Source organism: Excalfactoria chinensis, chromosome 1 (genome assembly GCF_039878825.1).
Source record: "Excalfactoria chinensis isolate bCotChi1 chromosome 1, bCotChi1.hap2, whole genome shotgun sequence".
Classification (NCBI taxonomy): domain Eukaryota; kingdom Metazoa; phylum Chordata; class Aves; order Galliformes; family Phasianidae; genus Excalfactoria; species Excalfactoria chinensis.
In genome coordinates this window covers 71,409,885-71,434,549 of record NC_092825.1, presented here as the reverse complement: position 1 = coordinate 71,434,549, position 24,665 = coordinate 71,409,885, and the positions used below count along the sequence as shown (strand labels likewise).

The 24,665-nt window shown below is 40.4% G+C and overlaps 1 protein-coding gene across 11 annotated transcripts; it reads left to right on the top strand.

The window, feature by feature from the left end:
- The first annotated feature begins 1,548 nt into the window (after positions 1-1,548).
- On the top strand, positions 1,549-12,776 carry NOBOX (NOBOX oogenesis homeobox). Of its 11 annotated transcripts, none has more exons than XM_072353568.1 (8): positions 1,549-1,604; positions 3,863-3,930; positions 4,396-5,080; positions 5,532-5,638; positions 5,854-5,963; positions 6,913-7,034; positions 10,993-11,263; positions 11,763-12,776. In XM_072353568.1, exons 3-8 carry the CDS (start codon positions 4,447-4,449, stop codon positions 12,115-12,117), a joined length of 1,599 nt encoding a protein of 532 aa, XP_072209669.1. In that variant the 5' UTR covers positions 1,549-1,604; positions 3,863-3,930; positions 4,396-4,446; the 3' UTR covers positions 12,118-12,776. The 11 variants fall into 11 exon arrangements, with proteins under 11 accessions (XP_072209669.1, XP_072209631.1, XP_072209696.1 ...); XM_072353530.1 differs by lacking the exon at positions 1,549-1,604 and adding an exon at positions 1,751-1,830; XM_072353595.1 differs by lacking the exon at positions 1,549-1,604 and adding an exon at positions 1,751-1,830 and having other exon boundaries at positions 3,863-3,934.
- Positions 12,777-24,665: the final 11,889 nt, after the last annotated feature.

The following is a 24,665-nucleotide window of genomic DNA, read 5'->3' as shown; positions in this document are numbered from 1 at the left end:
GAGAGGTGATTGTTCCACTGTGCTCAGCACTGGTGAGGCTGCACCTCAAGTACTGTGTCCAGTTTTGGGCCCCTCACTGCAAGAAGGGCATCAAGGCCCTGGAACATGTTCAAAGGAGGGCAACAAAGGTGTCTGAATCACAGACCATATGAGGAGAGGCTGAAGGAGCTGGGAACGTTCAGCCTGGAGAAGAGGAGGCTCAGGGGAGACTGTATTGCTCTCTAGAACTTCCTCAATGGAGGTTATAGTGAGCTAGGGATTTGGCCTCTTCTCTCATGACATTAGTGATAGGACCAGAGGGAATAGTTTCAAGCTACGGCAGGGGAGAGTCAGGCTGGACATTAGGAAGTATTACTTCTCGGAAAGGGTGGTGAGGCACTGGAATGGACCACCCAGGGAGGTGGTCGAGTCACTGACCTTGGGGGTATTCAAGGTATGACTGGATGTTGTGTTGGGGGAGCTGTTTGTAATAGGTGAACAGTTGGACTAGATGACCTTTTAGGTCTCTTCCAACCTTGGTGATTCTATGATTCTATAAAACTAGAGCTTCACAGCCCCAGAGACCTTGTATTCATTCTTTCTGAAGATAGAAGAAAGAAAGCATTCTCAATAGTTCTTTTCCTCAGAAAACTAGAATACTCAGAATACTAGAAAAAGCTGATACTAGAGAAAGCCAAACCTTCATACACTGCTGATTAGAGACAAGAACCTCCAAAGCAGTCTCTAGTGTTTATTTTTATGCTTTGGTTTAATATTTAAGAGATTCTATCCATTCTAGGATCAAATTTGTACCTGGTCACTGGATGTCTTTAAGAAATTAAGCATCATTAACACTCTAGTCAGTATGCTTTAAATTTGCTGGCTGAATCAGCTGTATTATCATACTAACTATACTTGATTTACATAGTGCTGCTACACATACTTCATTTTATACTCATTTAACACAGTAAAATTACTCTTGGGTCAAAGCATCTTACCAGTAAAGAGGAGCAGGATCACTTCCCTGGACCTTCTAGCTATGTTTCTTTTGATACAGCCCAGGATATGAATGGCTTTAACTATGTTACAAGAGTATATTACTACCTCTTGTTCAGCTTGCTATCTGTTAGTACTCCCAAATCCTTTTCAGTAGAGCTGTGTTCTATTGTTTTATACCATAGCTTGTATTGATAGCACAGCCCAGGTGCAAGACCATGCATTTGGCTTTGTTAAACCTTGTAAGGTTCACCTGAGTCCATTGTTTGAGTCTCTCTCTGAATGACATCTTATTCCCCAGGTGTGTAGAACACACAACCTGGTGTATCTGCAAATTTACTGAGCATGGACTTGATCCCACTGCTGTTGTTGATGAAGATATTAAATAGCACCCCTTGTACAGACCTGAGTGGTATCATTCTTCACTCCATTCAGGCACTGAGCCACTGACAAACTCTCCAAACATGATCTTGTAACCAGTAGGAGCTGTGCCTCACCACTGGCCCGATTTCATCTGCTGCAGAGCTTTTAGGGTTGCCACCCCATTTCATATGGTTCTATTGGGAGTCCCTGCTCCTGTTGAGGGGTCACCTACCTATTACCACTATATGCTTGGCCTAGTGGCTGAGGTAGGTCTCTCAGATAGCCTCCACGGCTTCTGGGCGGTGCATTCCTTGTTGCTGACTCCACAGGTGGCTTTGATGAGCTGGCTGGTCCCACTGCTCACACAAAGCTCGTTGCTGGGTGGGGCATTAACAACACTGCCTCCGGCTGTGGTGGGTTGGATGCAGAGCAGCTGTCCAGCTGGCATGGATGTGGTGGGCATGGAGGAGGAACGAATGCTGAAAGGGATGGGTAAGAGTTCGGCTTCAGGAAGACAGTGCCAGCTCATGTTAATTACTGGAGAGAAGGTGCCTGGCAATGGGCCTAATGAGCAACTTCAGGAGAAAATAAGAACCCCATTGTTTCTTCCTCCAGACTGTTAACTGGGCAGCAATTCCACCAAGCCTGAACTGGTACTCGCAAGATGGGTAATGAGAGAGCTTGCCGCAGGGATAGCTGCCATCTAATCTGGTGTACTGTCTGAAAGCTGTAGGCTGCTGTCAGTTCAGTGTTTGTGTGGCCTTGGAATTACAGGGCTTATAAAAGCACATGGCAAACTGGTGAGGAGATTGAGGTTGCCAGTCTTCCCTTTATAGTTCCATAGTGTGATCCTTCTACCTCAGAACTTCCAGGCTGGTGGTGCTAATGTCCCTAGTTCTCTTCCTCTTTGTCTGATTTGTATGGATGGCTCTGTAACATTCATGTCTGGGTTGCTTAGTGCTGAATGCTCAAAATAGCCTTAAAAATCTTGCTGTCAATGTGCAAATGCTTACTTTGTTTTAGGACCTCTGAGGAGGTGATTGCAAGAAGAAAGAGGACAAATTTACTCCTTGTTCATGTAATCTCAGACTTTCTAGACTCCACTAGTGTGACCTACCTACTTAAGCTCTCTTTTATTTCTGTTTATTTATTTATTTAAAAAAAAAAAAAAAAAAAGTGATGTTCAATCAGGTCACCTCCTGTAGCAATGATGAAAGAAGGAGCAGGCTGGCAGCTATGTAGCTTGTTACTATGAAGGTCTATCTTTTTTTCCCATGTTTTACTTTCATTTCAGGTCTCTTCTTGTTGATACCAAGTTTTGTGTTGTCAGGTCTTTGCTTTGTGTCTAAGAAACAGAGATGGCAGATTTTTGATGAAAGAATTATTCCTGCAGGTGGTGCAAAAATCCCTGTTTTTGATCTGTCTCTACTAAGAATATGAGGAATGGGCACATGACTTCAAAACAGGTTTTGTGATGTAAATAGTAAAATAAATATATATAATAAATAGTAAAATAAAATACATAACAGTAAAAATTAGTTAAAAGTGTATTTAAATCATGAAGCTGAAAATATGATTTCTAATTTGAGGGACAGTATGACGGGATATATATGTGAAAATACTAGTTTTATCATGTAATGAGCAAGAACAGGACTGAAACAAGTTAAGGTAAAGCAGAAAGGACAGTGGAAAAGGAGATTATGTAGAATATAACTAGCTTTTGCCTCCCTTAGTTCTTGGCCCCTCCCATCAGGGTATTTTATGGTGTTTAACAGTGAAAGAAACTTGCTTCTTAACAAGATCATATTATAATGGGTAGAAAGTATTTTGCTACTGTCTTTTTCTTTTTCCTATACTACTGATTCAATTGTCTTAATTCTGTAAAAAGAAAAACTGGGAGGTCATGGAAGCAGGCTGATGTCCCTTTGTACTTCCATGAACACTGACCCAATTAACTGATGTTGCGAGTTTCCTCCTCTATTAACAGTTGTTTACGAAAGAGTGTTTGGATCAGAAAGCAACTTCTTTATTTTGGCAGTGTGCTAATATAATCAAAAGTAGGATAGAGTGAAATGATTTTTTTTTTTTTAATGCTTTGCTCCCCAATTAAGTTGCCACATATTCTCTGTAAATGCTTACAATTGAAATGCTGCCAGCAATCTGCTCAAAGCTCTTTCCAGAAAGAAGCAGAAATATAGTTCTTTATAGTTCTTTTTTTTTTTTTTTTTTAATTTATTATTATTAAGTAGTAGCCACCCCTTAAAGACAAAAGAAACAAATACACCCATCTATAAGTCACACTGAATTCTACATGCATTCTGGGAAAATCAGTCAGATTTTTTTGGTTTGAAAATGCATGCTTCAGCTGGAAGTGAGTGCACTTTATTTTTTGTTCTGTTAAAGTAATAATTGACTATTTTATTTATCTTGCTGTGTTGTTTCTTAACTATCTTCTACTATTTGATATCTGTTAGCATAATGCAGTCATTGTTCTTTATCAAACTTTGTCTATTTTTGCCTTCAGGTACCTACTTCATTGCCCATCCTTAGGTGTGCTATTCAATAATTATGCCTGAAGCTGAAGAAAGTTAAGTATGTTAGTACGTTTGTGCTATTTGTTGTTTTTTTGTTTGTTTGTTAACTTTAATCAACTTAAGTATGATAGAAACAGAAACATCTGTAATGAAAAATAGTGCCATTGTCAGATAATCACTGCTGACAGAATAGACCGGAATCTGGCTTTCATTTATTTTTTGCTTATTTTTGTAAGGAGTCCTTTGGTGTCTTGATAAATCATTAATTTTTATTATGTTCCTTATTCCAAATGCCTCTGTTGATCACAGTGCTGTTTTCCTTATAAATACTACTGTTAGTTATATACAGCTTTTTTTTTTTTTTTTTTTTTTTTTTTTTTTTTTTTTTTTTTTTCCCCCACTCTTAATTTTTAGTGTGGTGTTGCCCCTCTCCCATGACTGAAACTTATCTAGGCACACCTGGGTAAGAAAATGTACATATCAGTCTGGGGGATGTTTTTTGTTCTTTTTTATTTCTTTGTAGAGTGTAAGGACAGCGAGGGCTTATCACTGAACACTGAGCACTTTGTGTTAGATGCTGAACTTCTTGATGGACACAGTATGGGGAATTGATGCACTAGTTATGTTCCAACTTGCAACTGTAAAAGAAGTTGGGGATACTCTGAAAACAGAAGATAAGACAAGCCTTGTGAAGGAGGAAGATGGTAGTTACTGCATGCTGCAGTCCTCTGCGTCAGCTTCTCAAGACTCAACAGCTCTTCCACTCAACCTTGCCTCAGTGCATGGGCAGTTGTCAGATTTCCTCAACAACATAAATTCTGTGTCTCCTCTTCCTGTGGTTATGTTTGCGCAGGCACCCACAGATGATTCAGGGTCACTCAGACACCATGAAGGTTATTACTCTGATGTGACTGCAAATGAAGAAACGAAAAAAAAAAGCGTAAGTGGAATGTGTGCTGCAAAGGCACCTAGTGCAGACTCTGGAGAACTCTGCAGGCTGGCGCTGTTAGAGGATGTACGTGGCCCAGCTGCTTGCAGGTCAGTGCTCTGTACTTCAGCCAGTATTGTAGGACAGCAGTCCTACAAGGTATCTTCATTGCTGGAATCTGGAAGTAGTCATGGTGAGAACAAGCAGAAAAAAGATATATGTGAGGATCCAGAAATTCTACTTCCGGTCAAGAAGAAGACACGCACCTTCTATAGTGCAGGTAGGTAACAGGGAACCCAGTGGTACGCAGTGCACTTGTAACAATAGTGACACTAATGTATCTTATATCATATTGAAGGCATACCATGAAGGGGCTGAAATGCTCTGAATAATATTTGCAATGCATTCTGCAGTATTACAGGTGTGAGAACTTCTTCAGCTCAAAGATGCCGAGTCTTTGTGCTTGAAATATTTGTTTGTTATACTGTGGAAGGAGACACTAGCATACTTCTCTGGTTTGCTTTTTAAGAAAATACCACCCATGTTGTTCATTTATTGCTAACTATAGTACAGAAGCTGGTAAAAAAAAGTTAAAAATAACTGTTGTTCCTCTTTTGTCGCTCTGCTGTTCCTCCTTCCTCGGCCGCTCTGCTGTTCCTCCTTCCTCGGCTGCTCTGCTGTTCCTTTTTTCCTCATCACATTCTTTCCATTTCTGTCTGCATCATTTCTAGAACAACTAGAAGAGCTGGAGAAGGTGTTCCAAGAAGACCGCTACCCTGACAATGAGAAAAGAAAGGAAATTGCAACTGTGGTTGGGGTGACACCACAGCGTATCCTGGTAATGCCTGTGTGGGTATCAGTGACTTATGGAATCTGTGCCAGGAAAATTTTCAGGGGGAGAAATTGAGGTAGAAAGAAGTTAATCTTGCAGATGCTCTTTGGAGGAAAGCTTCCACGAGTTCTGGATTCATCTGGGCAAGAATGGAGGCAGTCATTGTAGTTCTTTTGCCTGTGTTCCTATTGCCAATCTGAATGTTTCTTTCTATTGATCAGGTCTGGTTTCAGAATCGCAGGGCAAAGTGGCGAAAAACAGTGAAGTCGATTGCCAAAGGCAGCAAAAAGTACTCAACACCATCAGCTCTGTCTGGGTCAGGCAGTTTTGGGTGAGGGACTTGCTCTATTTACTCTTTTCTCCACAATGGATACCTAATGAATTAAATCTTCACCTATTACTTTTGACCTTTTTGTTTAATCCATGGAGAACTGATCATTGAAGCGAAGGTTTGATGAACTTCCATTTTCTGCAGCCAGGCAGGTGTCTGGCAAATTGCTGGAGCTGGTCCTCTTAAGAGAAGTTTTGGACACAGTGTAGCACTGTTTACTGAAGCCACGTGGAGGGCAGAGAATTGAATAGATAGGATGAACAAAATCACTACTTCATTTTTCTTTTTATGTGCTGTTTAGGCCCTTTGTGTGCACAAGGGAAACTTTTTATCCCAGGCCTCTTTCCACCATCACTTAACATTTTCATGGCTTTTTCACTTAGTGATGGAAATGCTGCTTGCATGTAACAGTTTCATGGTGGCATGGGCTTCTCTGAAGAAGTGAAAAATTACACCTTTCATAGATGATTGAGGAGCATTTACATTGGAGGGGAAAAAGGAGTAAGTGAGAAGATATGTAGTCTGTCAAAGGAAGGCAGGGATGGAAAAAATTAAGTCTCTAGAGGGAGGTGTGTATGGCAATCTGGAATGTGATTCTTGTTCTTAAGAAGACTGAATAAAAAGTGAACCATTAAGTGACAGATAAGAGACCACTGATGAACTTCATTGCACTGTCCCAGCTGCATGTCCTTTGCACACAAGCAGTCTGAGACTGCTTCCCCAAATATTGGTTAACTGTGTCTCTTGCACTCATTAATCCTTCTTCCACTCCTAAGTAAGTAAGTTTACTGATGTAATGTCTAGGATCTAGCCATTGTAGGATAGTTTAAAAAATTGTGGGCTTTTTTGTTGTTGTTGTTCTTGTTTATTTTTATTTATTTATTTATTTTCTGGTAATGTCTTGCACTGTCTTCTTGTTCAAGTTCATACCTTTTATGTACAACTCCAGGGCACCTCTTCTGCCAGTGCCTCCATTGGCTGATCAGTCTGCCATATTAAGTGTAGACACTAAAGCTGGGAACTGTTCCTGCAGGCTCAGTGAGTGCTCTGCATTGCTTGCTTCGTCCTCAGGTGAGACTCATATCAGTGCGATATTTTTGTTATTTCTGGTGATGTTGGCAGGCTCTCAGACACTTCAGGGAGGTCATGTTAGAGGCCAATTGCATCAATCCAAAAAGTGATATTAGATTTAGCAGTTCCCCTTTGATTATATTAATGGCTATGTTGAATGGTGCCTCTTTGCGAACACTAGAGCTAGATTTACTATTTTTATTCATTCATCCCAGCAAGGAATTCTGAACATGAGTTCATAAGGATATGAAGATTGAGACATTCTGTTGTTGTAGCTGAATGATAACTGATGCATCTGAAGGTGCCTTTCTACATGATGACAAAAGTATTATTCTGGCTATTATGTGCTCTTTGGTGCAAAAGTATAAATCCACCTGTATTGAGCAGTTTCTTTCTGGAGAATCTGCATGTTGGGATGCAGTTCTTGAAATGAAAAATAAAATAAAATAAATCAACATAAAGATTTATGGATTTTTTACTCATGAACTTTGAACTTGCTGTATGTAAATCTAGCTTTTATGAAATATATACTTCCTTTACTGAAACTCTTATACCTTTAGTATTAAGGACACATGAACATTAATTCTGTTTGTTCTCTTTAAATCAAGGTAAGCAAAAAGTATTGGTCTGTTTGTTACCTAAGGCTGGTAAAAATTTTCCAAAGAAATGTCTGTATGGCAAAAATATTATTATTTTTTTACTTTGCAGAAAAGAGGCATGTTTTGCTAGTGAGCACAAATTGTGATGTTCAGTTATTTATTATATTAATAATTATTTTTATCCTGCTTTCCCACAAGTCATGGGAAAATTGTTGTACAGGAAAAGTAGAGATCTAAGTTATTGCTCCTTCTGAGGGAAAAGACTTGCCATTAAGAGTTCTCATAGGAGAGAAATCTGCATATCCAAATCACAGGAAAGCCTTCAACCATGAAAAATGAGACTTCCTTTTATTCCTCCTCACCTAGCAGTGCATAGACAGACCCATTCATCCACATTCAGAAATAAGTTTGCTCATAAATAACGCCATCTAGGGCTCTCCATTTTTCTTAGAACACTTTAGAAAATGAAGAAGATAAAACCTGGGTAGGATAACATGCCAAGCAAAAGAAGCAAAGTAAGAGTGAACAAATGAATAAAAAGGTCATAAATCCACAAGACAAAGGCTAGGGAAAGTGGTCTCAGTGGAAACAGCTCACGGCAGATTTCACCAGAATAATTTGTGACCTAAGCAGTGGTGTAGTTATGCTCAGAGGCTGGCCTAATAGAGTGATTGTTCAGATATTCTCCTTGGTAGCAGTTTATTGCCACTTTTAGCAGGATGAGAAAATTATTGATGTGCATGAGAATGCTACAACCTGTTAACTGACTTCTATGAAGTGCTCAGTGCTTTTTTTTTTTTTTTTTTTTTTCCTTTGTTTTTCCTTGTTCTCTAGACAATGTTTATGATTTACCTTTTTATTTATGTCTGTCTCACTGTTTGATACAGTTCTCCAAAGAAATTAGAAGTTGGTGATTAAAAATGCCAGCAAGCTGCAATCGAGATATATATATATAAATATTTTCTTTCTGGCAGTGCCACTAATACCAAAATCAAAAGAATTGATAGTACTTCAGAAATTTTTACTTGAGCTTACCTTGGTCTTAGAATTATATTATGATTTTGCTAGATAAGTTCTTGCTTTAAGCAAAGTACTGTGAATGTATTTGACATATCTAATTGTTTGCAGTTTGTCTGAGACTTCTAACAATTATATTACTTTGATTGAGTGATTTAAAGCATAGGTGTCCCCTTAGAGATGAAACCTAAATGTCTCTGAGTAGGACTGAACTTTCTGTTAAGGAGAGTTTAGATGCATGTATAAACTAAATGCCTTTTATATGAAATACAAGAACATGTTTATGCAGGTAAGCACTGGCCTTTTGTGTACATAAACTTCCAGTTGTAGCAGTTCCTTGGGCAAAACTAGGCAGACAGTTGTTTGTAATTTTGGATAATTTTGTGTATTTAGTGAGATTTCTGGTGATTTAGCAGTTGATGCCAATTTTTCAGAAGCTGTTTGTGAGCTTATATTCAGAAAAGCATTTATCCCCCCATAGAAGTAAAAGCTACTTTCTATGCCTCTGTTCACTGAATATTTTTTGTTCCCCCTGGTCATTTTTCAAGAAGAGCTTGTAGCTCATAGGGAAATAACAATGTGATTAATTAGCCAGAAGCAGAAATTTGAATGAAGTGGAGGGGCAATTGCATGAAGTTTAACATGATCTGTCAAAGAAGAGTAAATAAATCCCATAAGTCCTGAGATTTCACTATTCTATATTCTGGCCTTTAAACAGATTACTTTAAAACTGATGATGTGTAGCTTAAATAGCAAATAAGAGTCGCAACTTCTAAAAAAGTTGTCGGTTCTGTTCTACTGAAAATCTAGAAAATTAGACTGACACACTTCTCCTAGCATTATAGTTCTAAGCTGAAATAGGTTTACTCAACTTTAGTTAATTAATTGAAGAATTCTTGTGCTCCGAACTTTGATTTAGATTTTCTCTTTCAAGATGCCATTTGCAAGAATGATACTTTTTTTTTTTTTTTTTTACTGTAATTAAAAATTAAATTTCAGAAAGAGACTGTGTATGTGACAAGCTATATGATGGCCCTTAATGTTCCAGTAAATGCTGTGATTACAATTACACAGGCATGTTTTATTACAAGAAACTGGTTGCAGTGAGTTGAGAGGGGGGAAAAAAAATCATATGGGAAGATACAGTAAGATAAATGCAATTGCAAGCTCAGTGGGGAAACGTAGAAATGGAACTGCAAATGATTGAAGTGGAATCTTATTAGCTCTCTGGACACGCATACCAAAATTCTGAAAATGTTGCTTGTTCTAGCTGCAGCAGTATTATGTTTAGGTGTTATGCCAAAGGTGTGCATCTTGATGTTTCTCTCTATACCTGTGAGGGTGAAGTACAGTTGTAAACTATTCACGCTGCTATAGAATTCCCTGAGTGCTTTGCCATGGGTGGAAGTAGACCAATTGTACTTAATAATGTCTGAGGTATATTCTCATATCTGCTCATATCCTTATTCTGGTTCAGGCTAACTTGTCTTGAAAAATCATTTCTGTTGCCCTATGTACCTGAAGATAGTTACATTTTTTTCTAAAAAGAAATTGTTTGGCTTAATAGAGGAGCATTTTGTTAATGTACAAAGTTCTTGAAGACCACATACAAAATTCTTGAACATCTGTGTATTCTCATTCTGGATCACCAGCATATGTGCTTATGAACTTTTCCTATCATGTCCTCTTTCCACAGAGGTAGCTTTGTAAGAAACTGTTCCACTCTCCTTTTCCAGAAGTGACTGAAGAGGCAGGCCATCAGACAAGACCAACTACTGAAATATGTTGTGCTTTCCCATCTCCTAGCTTCCATTTCACAAAGCTGACATCTATATGATTTTGTTTTGTTTGTTTTAGTGTTTGGCATGATTCATCAAAAGCATATCAGGAGTTAGTTTTGTTTTTAAAACACAGCTGAGATGCTATGTCTCCAAAGGCATGCTTTTTGTTTCTTTCAAACTAGCTGAATTTTTCAAAAGGATAATCTGTGCAGCACCTTCTTCCCAGAGGACAATAGATATGGAAGAAGGCTGGGGGATCCTGTTTTCTTTTCCATGAAGCACTTATTTTAGTTGGCTAACTTCTTGAGAACTGAATAAACCTATATGGAGACTCAAATTCTGAAGGTAATCTTGGCTAACTAATAAGCACAGCTATGTGTTCAGAGAGCTTGCTACTACTTGTTCCCAGAAGAAATGCTGCTACTAGTTCACTTTCATTTGCATCAGTTAACCTACACTCCTTCACTGGCATCTTGTCTTTCTGTTTTGTCCTTTTGTTAGGCTGATACTGTGCTTACTCCTTTTAATTTTTAGTATGATAGTCTCTCTTTTTATTCACAGTCTCACCAGTGACTGGAATGACAGCATCTTGCAAAGCAGTTCAGACAAAGGCGTTGGTGCAGCTTGACTTCAGTTCCAGCAGGGTGGAGTGCTTCCCCAGCCTTCCCAGTCCTCCACCCATTCGCAGGGCCAGCCTGCCTCTCTGTCTTCCATTCAGCCCCTATAGTCACATTGTTCCATTGATGCTGGATGCTCCCAGCAGTGAATGCAGCTTGTCCAGTCAGGAAAACAGCTCCAAGGAGGCCTTTGCTTATAGCATCCAGAATCAAAGGTAGGAGAAGATGAGATTCTCTTTGAGGACGACAAAGGAAGTGAATCTTGAGAGTGCAAAGTTGGGTATGGGACCAGAAAATGAGAGTGTAACTGAGAATTCAAAAGAAAATGAACCCTTTAAATGGAGTATGGAAAAGTGTATAATGGTGTAGTAGGACTATACACTTACTTTCAGAAAAGTGATATTGGTAATAATTGCATGTATATCAAGTGGAAGTCGAATTCAGAAGCACATTCTTCAGAAGTGTTGGTGTGTGCCACTTACAAAGTAGGAAAAACTGAAAGGTAGTCCTCATCAGTGTGCCATGTTATAGAATTCTGCTGCTAATGCTCTGTCTTTTTTTCTTGTGTCCGGGATTTGGAAGAAAGTGTTGGAGACAGATAAGGATTTGAATGGCTGTCAAGAGTGAAAAACAACAGTTGTATATTTTAGAAAGTGCTGTACAGTTTTGACCCTACTTTGAACTCTGAATTGCTTCTTTCCTTGCTCTCCACAGCTTGTGTTCACCAGTTTCTCCTGAGTGGCTGGACTTCATAGGCAGTCTAGAGACCCCATACTGTCAGTATGGCAGCCAGGGTGAAACTTACCAGCTGTCCCAGCATCCACAGCAGCACCAGTGTTCCCAGTTCCACTGTCTGCCATTTCACTTGCCAAGCAGTGTCTCCAGCATTCACCTCACTTCAACAACGCCAATTGAGTCCAGTGCAGCTTTCCTTGCCTTACCTGGCAGCAGTGGAATGGTAACCTATGGGCCAGCAGGAGCCGCACAAGGCTATGTACAAAACCATATGAGGGAACAGCCCATGTTACAGTGGCTGAATGGAAACTCAGGTAAATTTCTGAAATCTTGACATCTCACTCCTCAGGAGTAAGTGTCACCTGAAAGCCACAGGGTGATCAGTGGTTTTAACTGATGACTGAGAGAAAGAATGAATCTGCATATACATGCATAATATATGTAATCACTTTTTTTTTTTTTTCCCCTCCTTTTCTTATAATCTGTTGCTCTCTGAAATGAGTTGCGACCCATTAATTTGAATCCAAAGTTACTTCTTAGGCTATATGTCAGAGAGAATGTTATTGTGTATGTATGTTAGGTATAGCAGTGGTTTCATCTGGATTGGAGAGCAATTTATCTTTTTCAGAAGAATACTGAACAAACTAACATGCCTATGGTATATGTAAAGTAGTGGTAAATAATGAAAAATGAAAAGGAGATTGAGTAGCTGGAGGGAAAAAGAGGGAAGACGGTGGAAGAAAGTGGAAGACAGTCAGAGGCCAAGATAATTTTTTTTTTTTTTTTTTTAATTCTCTGATAGGAATTTGTGTTATCACTTAGAATAAGGCAATTCAGCATAATTTTCTAAGTAACTAGGTAGAAATGGCAATGTTGGTATCCTTTTGTATCTTTGATCTGTATTCCAAATTTGTTCAAGTCCTGGTATGATCAAAAGATAATACTAATGCAATTTATTCAGTTTATCTGTCAGATTTGTTAAATAAAAATCACAGTCTAAAAAACACCTCTCATCAAATAAAAGAACAAAATCTTTTCAGACTACAGATGCTGCTCTTATACTATTTTTGTGGACTTTGTCAAGGAAAAAGTTTGACTCACAGGGTGACTGGTGCAAGATGGCTCACTTTTCATGGAAAAAGTTTCTAGAACAGGTTAGCAGCAACTCTATCTAGCACTTGGCCTGGTCCTCCTTTTTGGTTGTATGGTAAAATTACTATTTTCAGTGGTTTTTCAGTTTAAAGTTTCAGAAGTAATGAGAGGACTGTTTTCCAACACTGAGAGCTGCACTCTCAAATGTCATTTTCAAGCACAGCAGGAGGACAGAATTTCACAGAGCAGATTTTGTACACTCAGCTGCCTTGCTCGCCCTCTTCTCCATGTTGCCTTCAAGTGCTTCATGAAAAAGCATTAGGAACCATGGAAAACAAAAGGGAGTGATAACATCAGACCAAAGTTCATACCTGCACTACCAAAAAGAACCAGAGCTGACTTCTCTTGTTGAACGAGAGGAAATAAAGGGCAGCAACAAGAAGGAAAAGAGTATTGTTGGTAATGAAAAGTCCAGTAGTTTGGTTTATTTTATTTTATTTTATTTTATTTTTTTTGTGACATGTGGAGATCAAGTAAGGAAAAACATACCAAGACAGCAGTAGCTTTTCTGTGTGCAGTTATGGAAACAAAACCATGGCATGAATGGGAGTTGAATTTTTTTTTTTTTTTTTTTTTTTTTTGGGGGGGGTGGGGAGGGCAGTTCTGGCCCAAGATTGGCCTAATTATCCAATTGATGGTTCTCAGATTCATTTCTTCTTAGAAATGGAGAATAAATGGCATGAGTAAAAGATAGTGGAATTCTGTCTTGTATCAGACTTGCAACACAGTAAGCTAAGCAGCTACATAGGATTGTTTATCTATACTTGACAGTATGCAGAAGGCCAAATTCATCCCTTTCCATTGACTACACCGGAGCTAAACCAAGCTTCATCTACTCTGTAGATGCAAAGACAATTTTCTGCACTGCCACTGGTGAAAACAATGACAGTTTTGTGTGCTGAGCTCATGTAACACAAAGAGTTGGTCCGTTACATCTGCCATAGCAGATGCATTAGTACTTCTATAACTTTTTAGGACCCTCTTGCTATTCGCTCTGCTGCAGCTTCTCTTAGTAGAATTGGATATATTTTACCAACACACTGTTTAAAGCACTGTTTGTTTCTGTTTACAAATGCATTGTTTGTGTTCCATTTACAAGATTTTTATTTGCATGTCATTTGATGAAGGCTCAAAAAGAAACACCTGCTTTTTAATCAAGAGGAATATCCTTAGTTTCTTTGAAGAAGGATGTATTTGAAAGTATCAACATTTTTTCAACTAATCAGTTGAAATTCCAATTTTTATCACTTACTATAAAAATTATTATAAAGAATGTAATCTATTGTGCTTGGTAAATATTGATTTTCCTCTTTATATGGTTGACTGATACAGAATTGATAGTAAATCTGCCAGAATAGTATGCAGAGCATAAGATGCATGACATAAGTCATGCACTGTGGGACTTTCAGATGCATTGCACAGTTGTCTTGTGGGTCCTGTGTGCTCACATCTGCATGACCTGTTCAGGCAAGAGCTGGTAAATCCTCAATGTTACACCTGCATTATCAGAGGTCAGTGCTCCAATAGCAGCCCCCTATGTTTTGCTGTGGAGAAATGAACTGCAAAAATAAAAAACAAAAACAACAACAACAAAAAAATTTATAGCAAAGCAGCCACAAGTAGGCAAGAACTTAGACCTTCCAGTTATATGTAGGCATGGGCACCACCCACCATCTTGGGATGCTGCTTGTCTCCATTGTGCTTACTATACATTGTTAGAGCACCTAGATGGGGGACAATAAGGTCCTCTTGGTTTCTTTTCAGGAATTATAAGCAAAATGTGAAGAAGATGTGAAATGGCCAAATCCTGTTTTACTTGCTTTTGTTAAATCTCATCTGGTTTCTTACTACCCAGCTCTCCAGCCTGTCCAAGTCTTGCTGAATGGCAGCACAGGCTTCAGATGTGTCAGCCAATCCTCCCAACTTTGTATCATCAGTAAACTTGTTGAGGGTGGCCAAAATCCCCTTGTCAATGTTGAACAAGACCGGACCCAGCACTGATCCCTGGGAAACAGCACAAGTTACAGGTCTCCAACCAGACTCTGCACTGTCAATGATGATGACCCTCTGTGCTCTGCCAGTCAGCCAGTTCTCAACCCACCTCACTGTGGTGTGGACAGTCCACTCATCTATTCCACACTTCCTCAGCTTCATTATAAGGATGGGAGACACTATCAAATGCCTTGCTGAAATCAAGGTAGACTACATTCACTACATCACCAGGCTACCAGATTGGTTGAGCATGACCTCCCCCTGGTGAACCCAAGCTAACTACTCCTTATAATGTCCTTTTCTTCCAACTGTCTGGAGATGGCATCCAGCACAAGATGTTCCATCACCTTTCCAGGGACAGAGGTGAGGCTGACTGGCCTGTAATTACCCAGATCTTCCTTCTTACCTTTTTTGAAGACCAGAGTGACACTGGCTATCCTCCAAGTCTTCAGGCACCTCCCCCATTCTCTAAGACCTCTCAAAGATCACAGAATCACAGAATTTTTCAGGTTGGAAAAGACCTAGAAGATCATCTAGTCCAACCATTACCAATACTTCCCAGCTAAACCATATTCCTCAGCGCAATATCCAAATGTTTCTTGAACACTCCCATGGTCGGTGACTCTACCACCTCCCTGGGCAGTGCATTCCAATGCCTGACTACCCTTTCCGAGAAGAAATACTTCCTAATGTCCAGCCTGAACCTCCCCTGTCGCAGCTTGAAACCATTCCCTCTAGTTCTATCACTAGAGAGTGGTTCAGCAATCACCTCTGCCAGCTCCCTCCCATCTGGTCCCATGGATTTACAAACATTGGTGTTGCCTAGGTGCTCACAGACCACCTCTTCTCTGACTAAAGGGAAGTCTTCCATTCCCCAGACCCTTTCACTAAACTCCAGGGTCTGGGATTCCTGAGGGAGTGCTTTTTCACTGAAGACAGAAGCAAAGAAGGCGCTCAGTATCTCTGCCTTCTCAGCATCCCCCATTACCAGAACACCCCTCTCACTTAGTAGGGGACCCACATTCTTTGTAGTCTTCCTTTTACTGTTAACATACTTAAAAAAGCCTTCTTAAGTTATCCTTATCACTTATGCCAGATTCAATTCCAGGTGGGCTTTAGCCTTTCTTGTTGCATACCTGCAGGCCCTGACAACATTTCTATATTCTTCCCAAGTGGTCAGACCCTTTTTCCACATTTCATGGACATTCTTCTTCCCTTTGAGTTTGTGCGTGAGTTTCTTGCTCACCCACACCGGTCTCCTGCCACCCTTTCCTGATTTCTTGTTCACAGGGATGCCCTGATACTGAGCTTGGAAAAAGAGCTGTTTATTGAACACTGACCAGCTCTCACAGGCCCCCTTACCTTCTAACAACTTAGCCCATGGAATAGCTTCAAGTAGGTCCTTTAAGAGATCAAAGTTGGCTCTCCTAAAGTCCAGGGTAGCAATCCTACTTTTTGCTTTACTTCTTTCACTCAGGATCTTGAACTCCACCATCTCATGGTCACTACAATCCAAGCTGCCCTCGACCTTTACTTCCTTAATGAGTCCTTCCTTGTTAGTGAGAGTAAGGTCCAGTAACACTCTTCCCCTCACCAGTTACTCCACCACCTACAACAGAATGTTGTCTTCAACACACTGCAAGAACCATCTGGACCACATATGACTGGCCATGTTGCTCATTCAACAAATATCTGGATAACTGAAGTCCCCCATAAGCACCAGTGCCTGGGATTGTGACGCTACTTCCAGTTGCTAATGGAAGGCCTAATCAACTTCCTTCTCCTGATCAGGGGGCCTGTAGTACACAACCACAGCAGTGTCACCTTTACCAGCCTGCCCCTTGATTCTCACTCACAAGCTCTCCACTACTACATCACTCTCCTCCAGGTGGATTTCAATACATTCTAGTTGCGCTCTCACATAAAGAGCAACTCCACCACCCCGCCTTGCCAGCCGATCTTTCCTAAAAAGCACATAACCCTTCATGACAGCATTCCAGTCATGCAAGCTGTCCCACTACATCTCTGAGATCACAACAAGACCATGGCCATGCAACCACATGCAGATCTCCAACTCTTCCTGTTTATTTCCCATGCTGAGTGCATTAGTGTACAGACACTTTAGGGAAGCAGCCCCTATTCATCCCTTTGAACTCCACCCTCTTCACCCATCAAGCTCTGTTTTGAACATCAAACTACCCACCCAACCCCAGTGGCCCTCATTTTGTTCCCTTCCCCCTTCATACCTAGTTTAAAGACCTTTCAACAAGTCCTGCCAGTTCCTGGGCTAGGATCTTACCCCCTGGAGACAGGCTACTTCCATCTGCAGCCATCATGCCAGTTGCTGAGTAAATTGCCCCATGATAAAAAAAAAACCAACAAAATTCCTGTGTTTGCACCAACTTGTAAGCCATTTATTTATGAGGTGGGTTTTTTGGATCCTCTCAGTATCCTTCCCTGCCACTGAAGGTATAGAAGAAAAAAAACCTACACACCTGTTATGACAACAGAGGTGAGCATTGAAAAATTACAAAATGCTGCTGTAGATGTGCAGCTTCTTTTGTGCCCATCTATTAGAATAGTAGGTGATCTTGTAGTTAATTAGTATTTTAGCTCACAGCCTCTGTCTCAGCCAATAGATGTGTAGGTGGTAATTTGGATTTTGGAGGGCTGAGATCATATTTACTTTGTGTAATTTTAATTACTTACTATGTTGTTAATAATTCCTACACGGTATTTTGATGATGCTCACAGCATTGTTGGTGAGTGTTACACAGGCACGAACCATGTGAATAGGAGCCACTACTACCATTCTTTCCTGCATCTTTCCTTTACTGCTTAGGAATGCAGGCATAAAAATGATAAAGTTCAGAAATAGACACTGGCATTAAACGAAGACTATAAAGCTATAGTTGCATTCATAGATGCAATCTTTTGTTGTTTGTAGTTCTTACGGACTTCAGTTGCTGTCATTTGTGCCCAGCACTGTAGCAAAGTTAAAGATACTTCTCATACACACAGAGGGATCAGCTATGTGTCTTGTCCCACACTACTCTCAGTCAGAAACAGGCATTTTGTCTAGTTCTGATAACATAATTTGCCTTCACCACAAGACCGTTCTTTCTCTTCCACACTTCCTCCATATTAGCACTTCCAATCTGCTGCCAAGGGGAAAAAGAGATCTTGCATCAAAATGTATGAATACACAAATTAGAGTTTTCCTTCATTTTTTTTTTTTTTTTAAATTATTATTTAATTATTTATTTATTCTTTTTCATGGTATCATCACTTAAGATTGCAACCTTAATGTCATTTATTCTCAATTCTTGAGTGTTGATTTTTGCAGTTGTTAAATAAGTGGTAAAATGCATGTTTCATGAGGTGGGGTCACTAGCACACATAATGATCATCAGAAAGTTGGATTCCTCAACTTCATCATTTGAGCTAATGAGCTTGCTGATCTTTTCATAGTACCAGCATTTCAAGGCAGAAGAGGCCTTGGTATCTTTTACTCTGATCTTCTGCATACCATTTTTTTCCCAAGTATTACATGTTCCTGTCATTCCCCACATCTGTTTCTGCCTTGACACCTTACTAGTATGTCTAGGTTTTATTCCAGACTTGTGCTCTGCATTTGTGCTCCCTGCTTTGTTTAAAGCTCTGACCTTTTCTTCCACCCCTGTTTTTTCTCCCTTCCCTTGCTTTGATGTCAGAAAGGGCTGTGAGGTGCAAGAACTGCCATGGTGGATTTGAGTACTGGTACAAGGAAAATTCACTGGCTACTCTGAGATTGTTCATTTTTCTGCTGACAAAAAACAGCTATAATAAAAGCCGTCCCAGAGCACTGATCAAAACGCTTAAGCTCACTTTACAACCCTGGTAATGTATAGACCTTTATTGATCTAAATATTTCCTTGTAAAAGAGATCTTGGACTGGAATCTCCCTTCCCCTACCTCCAGGAAGCTAGTGAGCTGCTAAGTCATGCATTTCTGAACGTCAGATTGTTCTGTGGATTGCAACACTAGATCGGCAACGAAGTCATGGGCATGAGAAGACCTGCTCTCAGTGTTGCACCTGACATATCATTCCTCCATCTGACACATTGCCTGTTCTGCAGTTTCTGTAGGAAGTTGGCAACACAGCCCACAGCAGCAGGATGCAATCTGACCGTGCATTAAATGGTTGCTAGACTTTAAAAATATATATTATATATACATATATATATATTTTAAGAATTGACAAAGCAACAAATTGTGTTTCTCCAAGTTCACTGTTGAAAACATCTGAGCTCTACTTGCTGAAACTTAGGTTCATATAACAAAATTCAACTTGAGGCAGGCAGAAAGCTCCTGCACAGACATTTGAACTCTGACAGTGATAAGGAGCTGAAAATAAGGTTTTTCCCCTATAAGTAAGCAAGGTCACTGTAGAAGCCAAGACAGAGGGCAGGTTTACTCACAGTGTAACAGAATGCTCAAAGTGAACAGATCCCTGTTATGAAAAGGAAAATAGTTGCTCCCTTTTGCACAGCTGGAAAAGCTCAGGAAGTGGCTTCTGAGATTCCTGACAAAATGAGGACAGGGAACTGATGGCAGAAAAGCCTGCTTCTTGTACCTGCAGAGTAAGGTAAAGGGTGGAGCTAAATTGGTCCTTGCAAAAAGGAGAAACTTATTCTTTCTAGTGGATCCTGATATACAGGACTATCAATCCTGCCAAAGGCAAGCAGTCCTTGGCAGGAAGAGTTTGCAAAGTGGTGCCTCCACTGATTGTCCAGCTTTCTGTCACATTTCTACCTCAGTATTATTTCCTTTTCTGTGATAACATTCTTGATCATGGACATACTATCCTTCAAAAACCCAGAAGGCAGTAAAAACCTGTATATTGTTTTTCATTGCTACAGTTCTTCTCACTTTGACTACTAACTGGATTGAGCATCACAAGGATACAAGAACAAAAGCCTACAGCTTCTCAGAGAGCAGCCAAACAAGAGCTGTGTATGTAATAACTTTTCCAGACAACTACCCTATGTCAAAGATCCTTCCTAAATATCTTCCCAGAGAAGGAAAATGTTTTCCCTATTTGCTTATGTTGGAAACAGATCCTCAGCCCACAGGTAGTGCAAGTTTCCAAGTGCATAAAAAGAAAAAATCTTTTTAAAGGAGGTCAGTAACTACTATGCTGCATCTAAAACACAGCGCCCAGTTTTGGGCCTCAATATCCATCACTGACAAAACAGAGTGATCTCAGTGGAGGGCTACAAAAATGGTTAGCTTTCAGAAGCATGTTCACTGTGTAAAGATGCTGAAGTTATGATGTTTACTGACCTGCAGAAGAGAAGACTACGGTGGGTGCTAATGGCAGCTTCCCAGTACCTGTGAGAAGGTTACCAAAAAGACAGAGCCACCACTGTGGCACATAGTGTCAGGATAGCATACAACTAGCATAAGTTGAACCAAAAGAAGTTCAAACTCTTGCAAGGAAAGCTTTCCCACCATGAAGACAGTCAAGCAGTGGATCAGGTTTCTGTAAGACACTGTGCAGTTCTCATCCTTGGAGGTTTTCAGGACCATGTTGGATAAAGCCTTGTTTAACCTGTCCCAACCTCATGGCCAACCCTGCTTTGAATAGGTTGGATCTACCTGAGGTCAACAAAAAATTGGCCTGTTCTGTGAGCCTATGATCCCAATTCTCTTTAAGCTTAATAGAGAAATATAAGCTTAATAGAGAAAATAAGAGTCTGACCAGCCTCTGCAGTAAAACTGAAGTAACTTCGAACTGTTTAATTACTACTTGCTTCCTTGGACTGCCAGTGGGCTGGCAGCTGACAGGTTGAATGGCCAAAGCCCAGACATTTCCCCTCATAATTTGCATAAAAAACAAAACAAATAAACAAAAACAAACAAACAAACACCCAAACCCTTGTTGTCCTGTTGGAGTACAATATGTCACCCTTTCTGTTTCTACTCACCTAATCTATTACCCATTAAAGCATGATTTACACAAAAGGAGGATGGAATGGATTTAACTTAGTCTGCTCTCTTCCATCCACTTACACCATATTTGTCATGTTGCTTTCTTTTCAAGAGCATTTTTGATGTGCACAGCATGCAAAAATCTTCAGCGATGGTGCAGGATGAAGGCTGAAGACATAGACTGTGCAAGAGATTGGAGAAGGAGCAAAATCCCCTTCTGTACCACAAGTACAATCTGCATGCTTACGTAGACCCCAACAAAAATTTAAAAAGAAAGAAAACAAATAAAAGCACAATCATTTTCTTTAGAGGAGACTGAAGGGAGGCATCACTGCAGTGTACAGCTTCCTCTTAAGGGGAACAGAGGGGCAGGTGCAGATTTCTTCTCTCTTGACATTGACAGGATCTGATGGAATGGCACAGAGCTATGTCATGGGAGGGTTAGACTGGGTGTAAGGAAAAGGTTTTTCATCAGAAGGTGGTTAGGCACTGGCACAGGCTCCCCAGGGCAGTGGTCACTGGCCCAGGCTACTGGAGCTCAAGAAGCGGTGGAACAATGCTCTCAGACACTGGGATTGAATTTTGAATGGTCCTATGTAGAACTAGGAGTTGGACTCAATGGCCTTTGTGAGTCCATTCCAATTTGGGATATTCTGTGATTCTATGTTAGTGTTTGAGGGTCTATAAATCACAGTGGTCCTATATAGTACAATGCAACAGTCCTGTAAGAGCAGAGGTTCCTCGGGGCTGTAGTTCCCTGACACTTAAAAAGAGGCAGAGCAGCTGACCCTAGGAGACATGCTGCTTAAAAAATAGCTTGGCATTTAAGCTGGATACATTGTCATCTGAAGCAGCAGTTTGACTGGACACAGAAGGTCAGCTGGCTTCTTCATCCTGTGTGGTGAAACAAAAAGCAGTTCACTCGTGATGGGAGAACTTCTGTAATTTCACTGTACCAATAAAGCCAGTCCTAAGGAAAGACACACAGCAGTGACTAATGAGGGCTTTGCTTCCCTTTTTTCCTCTCCATGCTAATTCCATAAATCCAGCAAAGGCAGCCCTGGGGCAGAGAAACATGAGGAGAAACTAACCTGTCCCATGTGCAATATGGCTGCACAGGCTTGAAGAACCAGCCTCTATCCAAAAACAATGATTTTTCCATCTTACTCAGAGTAAAGTCACAGAGATTTGCAAAGAATTAATGAATGCCCTAAAAGCAGAAAATGGTAAACTCTATTGAACATCCACTGCTGTTTTTTCTGTCTGAACAGTCTCCAAGGAGCATGATTCATGACTTGCTGAAAAGGAACCATGTCTCTCCTATTGTGTGTCCAAGGATGGGATGTAACCTATAACTTGGAGGGGAGCCTATAACTGCTGCAAGGGGAACCATACTAGAATGTACAACAAAGCACTCAGGCACAGCAGCAGAGGAGTGTGAAGGATAACAGTTATGAAGGATTCTTCTAATTACCATCCACAATTGATCGCAGCACTGAGGTGAGACTGTGGCTTTTGAAAATGTTGCTGAGCACTACCCCAGCTCTCCAGGCGCAGCAGTGCATACATAAGCTGATGGTGCATTTAGCATAATATTTCACCCCTGCAAAGCCAAGAAACCTCTCTCTCCTCTACCCCTGTTCTTTTCTCATACCAAGCCTCAGAGCACAAACCTAAAATTCTTGTCCTGAGTAGGTTATGCCATGCTAAGGTTGATGCTTCATGTTGACATTGCAAGAGCCATTTCTTTAGTGGGACAAAGCAGAAATGCAAGCACTCAGCACGTGGCAAGTTAGCAATTAAATGTCAACATGGAGAACAAGGCAAAAATAGTTACTTTTCAGCCTAAATAGCTATTGAATGTCAAACAGGCAGCTAGAGAAGAGAAGCATTCAAACAGCCATGAAAGGGTGCCTTATAGATTCATTTTGCAGGAGCCACATGTGTGAAAGCCTGTGTCCAGTAATGGAAAATCACACTAATTATTATTGCCAGTGAAGTCTGGCAGTTGTCTAGATGTTCTAGGTTCATTTAAAAGTGAATTTTGGTAGGAATCAAGCTCCTTAATACTGACAGTTCAAATTAGGTCAGTTTAAATTAGGTCATTTCCTCAGAGCTGCCAACAGGCAGAAACTGAAGAGGCTACTATTTCATAATCATCCTAATTATATAGTGGATGTAGGCAAAAGCCACCCTCCTCAACACAGAAACATGGAATAGTCCAGGCTGGGTCTTACTTAGCTAGAGTTTATGCATGCTCTGCTCTGTTGGACCAGCAGCTTTCCCCTGAGGGACAGAAATCCCCTCATCGGGCCCTCTTGGGGTCCCAACAAGACAGAAATTTGACACACATTTAGTACTATGATTTCAGTCCTATCACTGTTTTCTATCTGCCTCCCCTCCCAGTTTCTCCTAGCCCAGATCGTGTGACATTCACTTGAACCATAGATCCAGCAGGAAAGGTGGAATAGGGAAGATGTACAACCAGTTCATAAGAACTGTCGGCAAATGCGCTACAGTATTTAGGCTGATGGGTGAAAGGGATACAGAATCATCCTGATCCAGACAGCCTGTCAACAGAAGTTCATGGTGTTGCTGCTGAAGCATTTCCTTTTTCACGTCACACTGTAGCTAACAACAGTAACCCACTATCAAACATTCTCTACCCCCTTTAGAAATAAACCTATTAATTGCTGAAATATAGTCAGAATAGTCTGACAATTCTTTCCACACTGAGTCCGTTAGGCTCACACCTTTCCTTTGCTGGCAGCTTCTTCCCACACTCTTCACTGCTGCCACAGTTCAGGGATCTGCTGTTATTTTTCCTTGCACTTTTTTGACAAATTCTGTCACAAATCTGACAAATCATGTCAAAAAAGAACCTCCTCACAAAAGAACAGTGGGAAGTGATGGAAAATTTAAAGTACACAGATGACATAGATCAGAAACTCAATTGCTAATATGCTAGGACTCCCTTAAAACAACAATATGTTGTACCACAGTTGTCCTTCCTAGCTCCACTGTAAAAAGAAATCTCTTCTGTAGTGATTAGTGTTGCTCCTGTGCAAGACCCAAGTTCTCCCCATGTTAGTGCACTCCGTGGCAATGTTGTCAACCATGCAGCTAGCTTGAGACCCCCCCTTAACTTCTGAGGCAGTCTGGGTCTGAGTTTTTAAAAGCGGTCTAAAACTTTTTTTTTCCAGCATAAATACCTCGCAGAGAGCCTCAATCCAGCCCAAGAACTTTGTAAGGTTTGGCCAAGTGGCAAGGACATATTTTCTTGAATTCATAGCAGCAGATATGTTGGTTGTTTCTTGGAGCAAATTTCCATATCTTATGTACTCCTTTTCCCTGCTGTCCTTGGCTAGCTTTCAGCAAACAAATAGCCATATCCTCTAGTGGCTTGGCTTAGTCTTCCTTTGATTTTCCACATAGCAGTGGATAGCAGGCACAACTTGCATCAGCCTCAGAGAAATGCAGTGCAAAACTTATCAATGTTTTCTCATGAACACAGCAAAAACTATGCTCTGCCACATGCATTTCAACAGTTCATGCTGTCTTTGCCCATCATTCATCTGACAGTTCAGCAGTCAGTGTTATGTTAGTACCTTACACAGGACTTACCCCCATTATCGATTATCACCTCTTCTGTTATGCCATTCCAAGTAAGAATCCTTCAGATACACCTGATCTGATTTGAAGATGGGAAACTCACCCTCTACTCAGAGCCTTTTTTTATTATATATATATATATATATTAAAAAA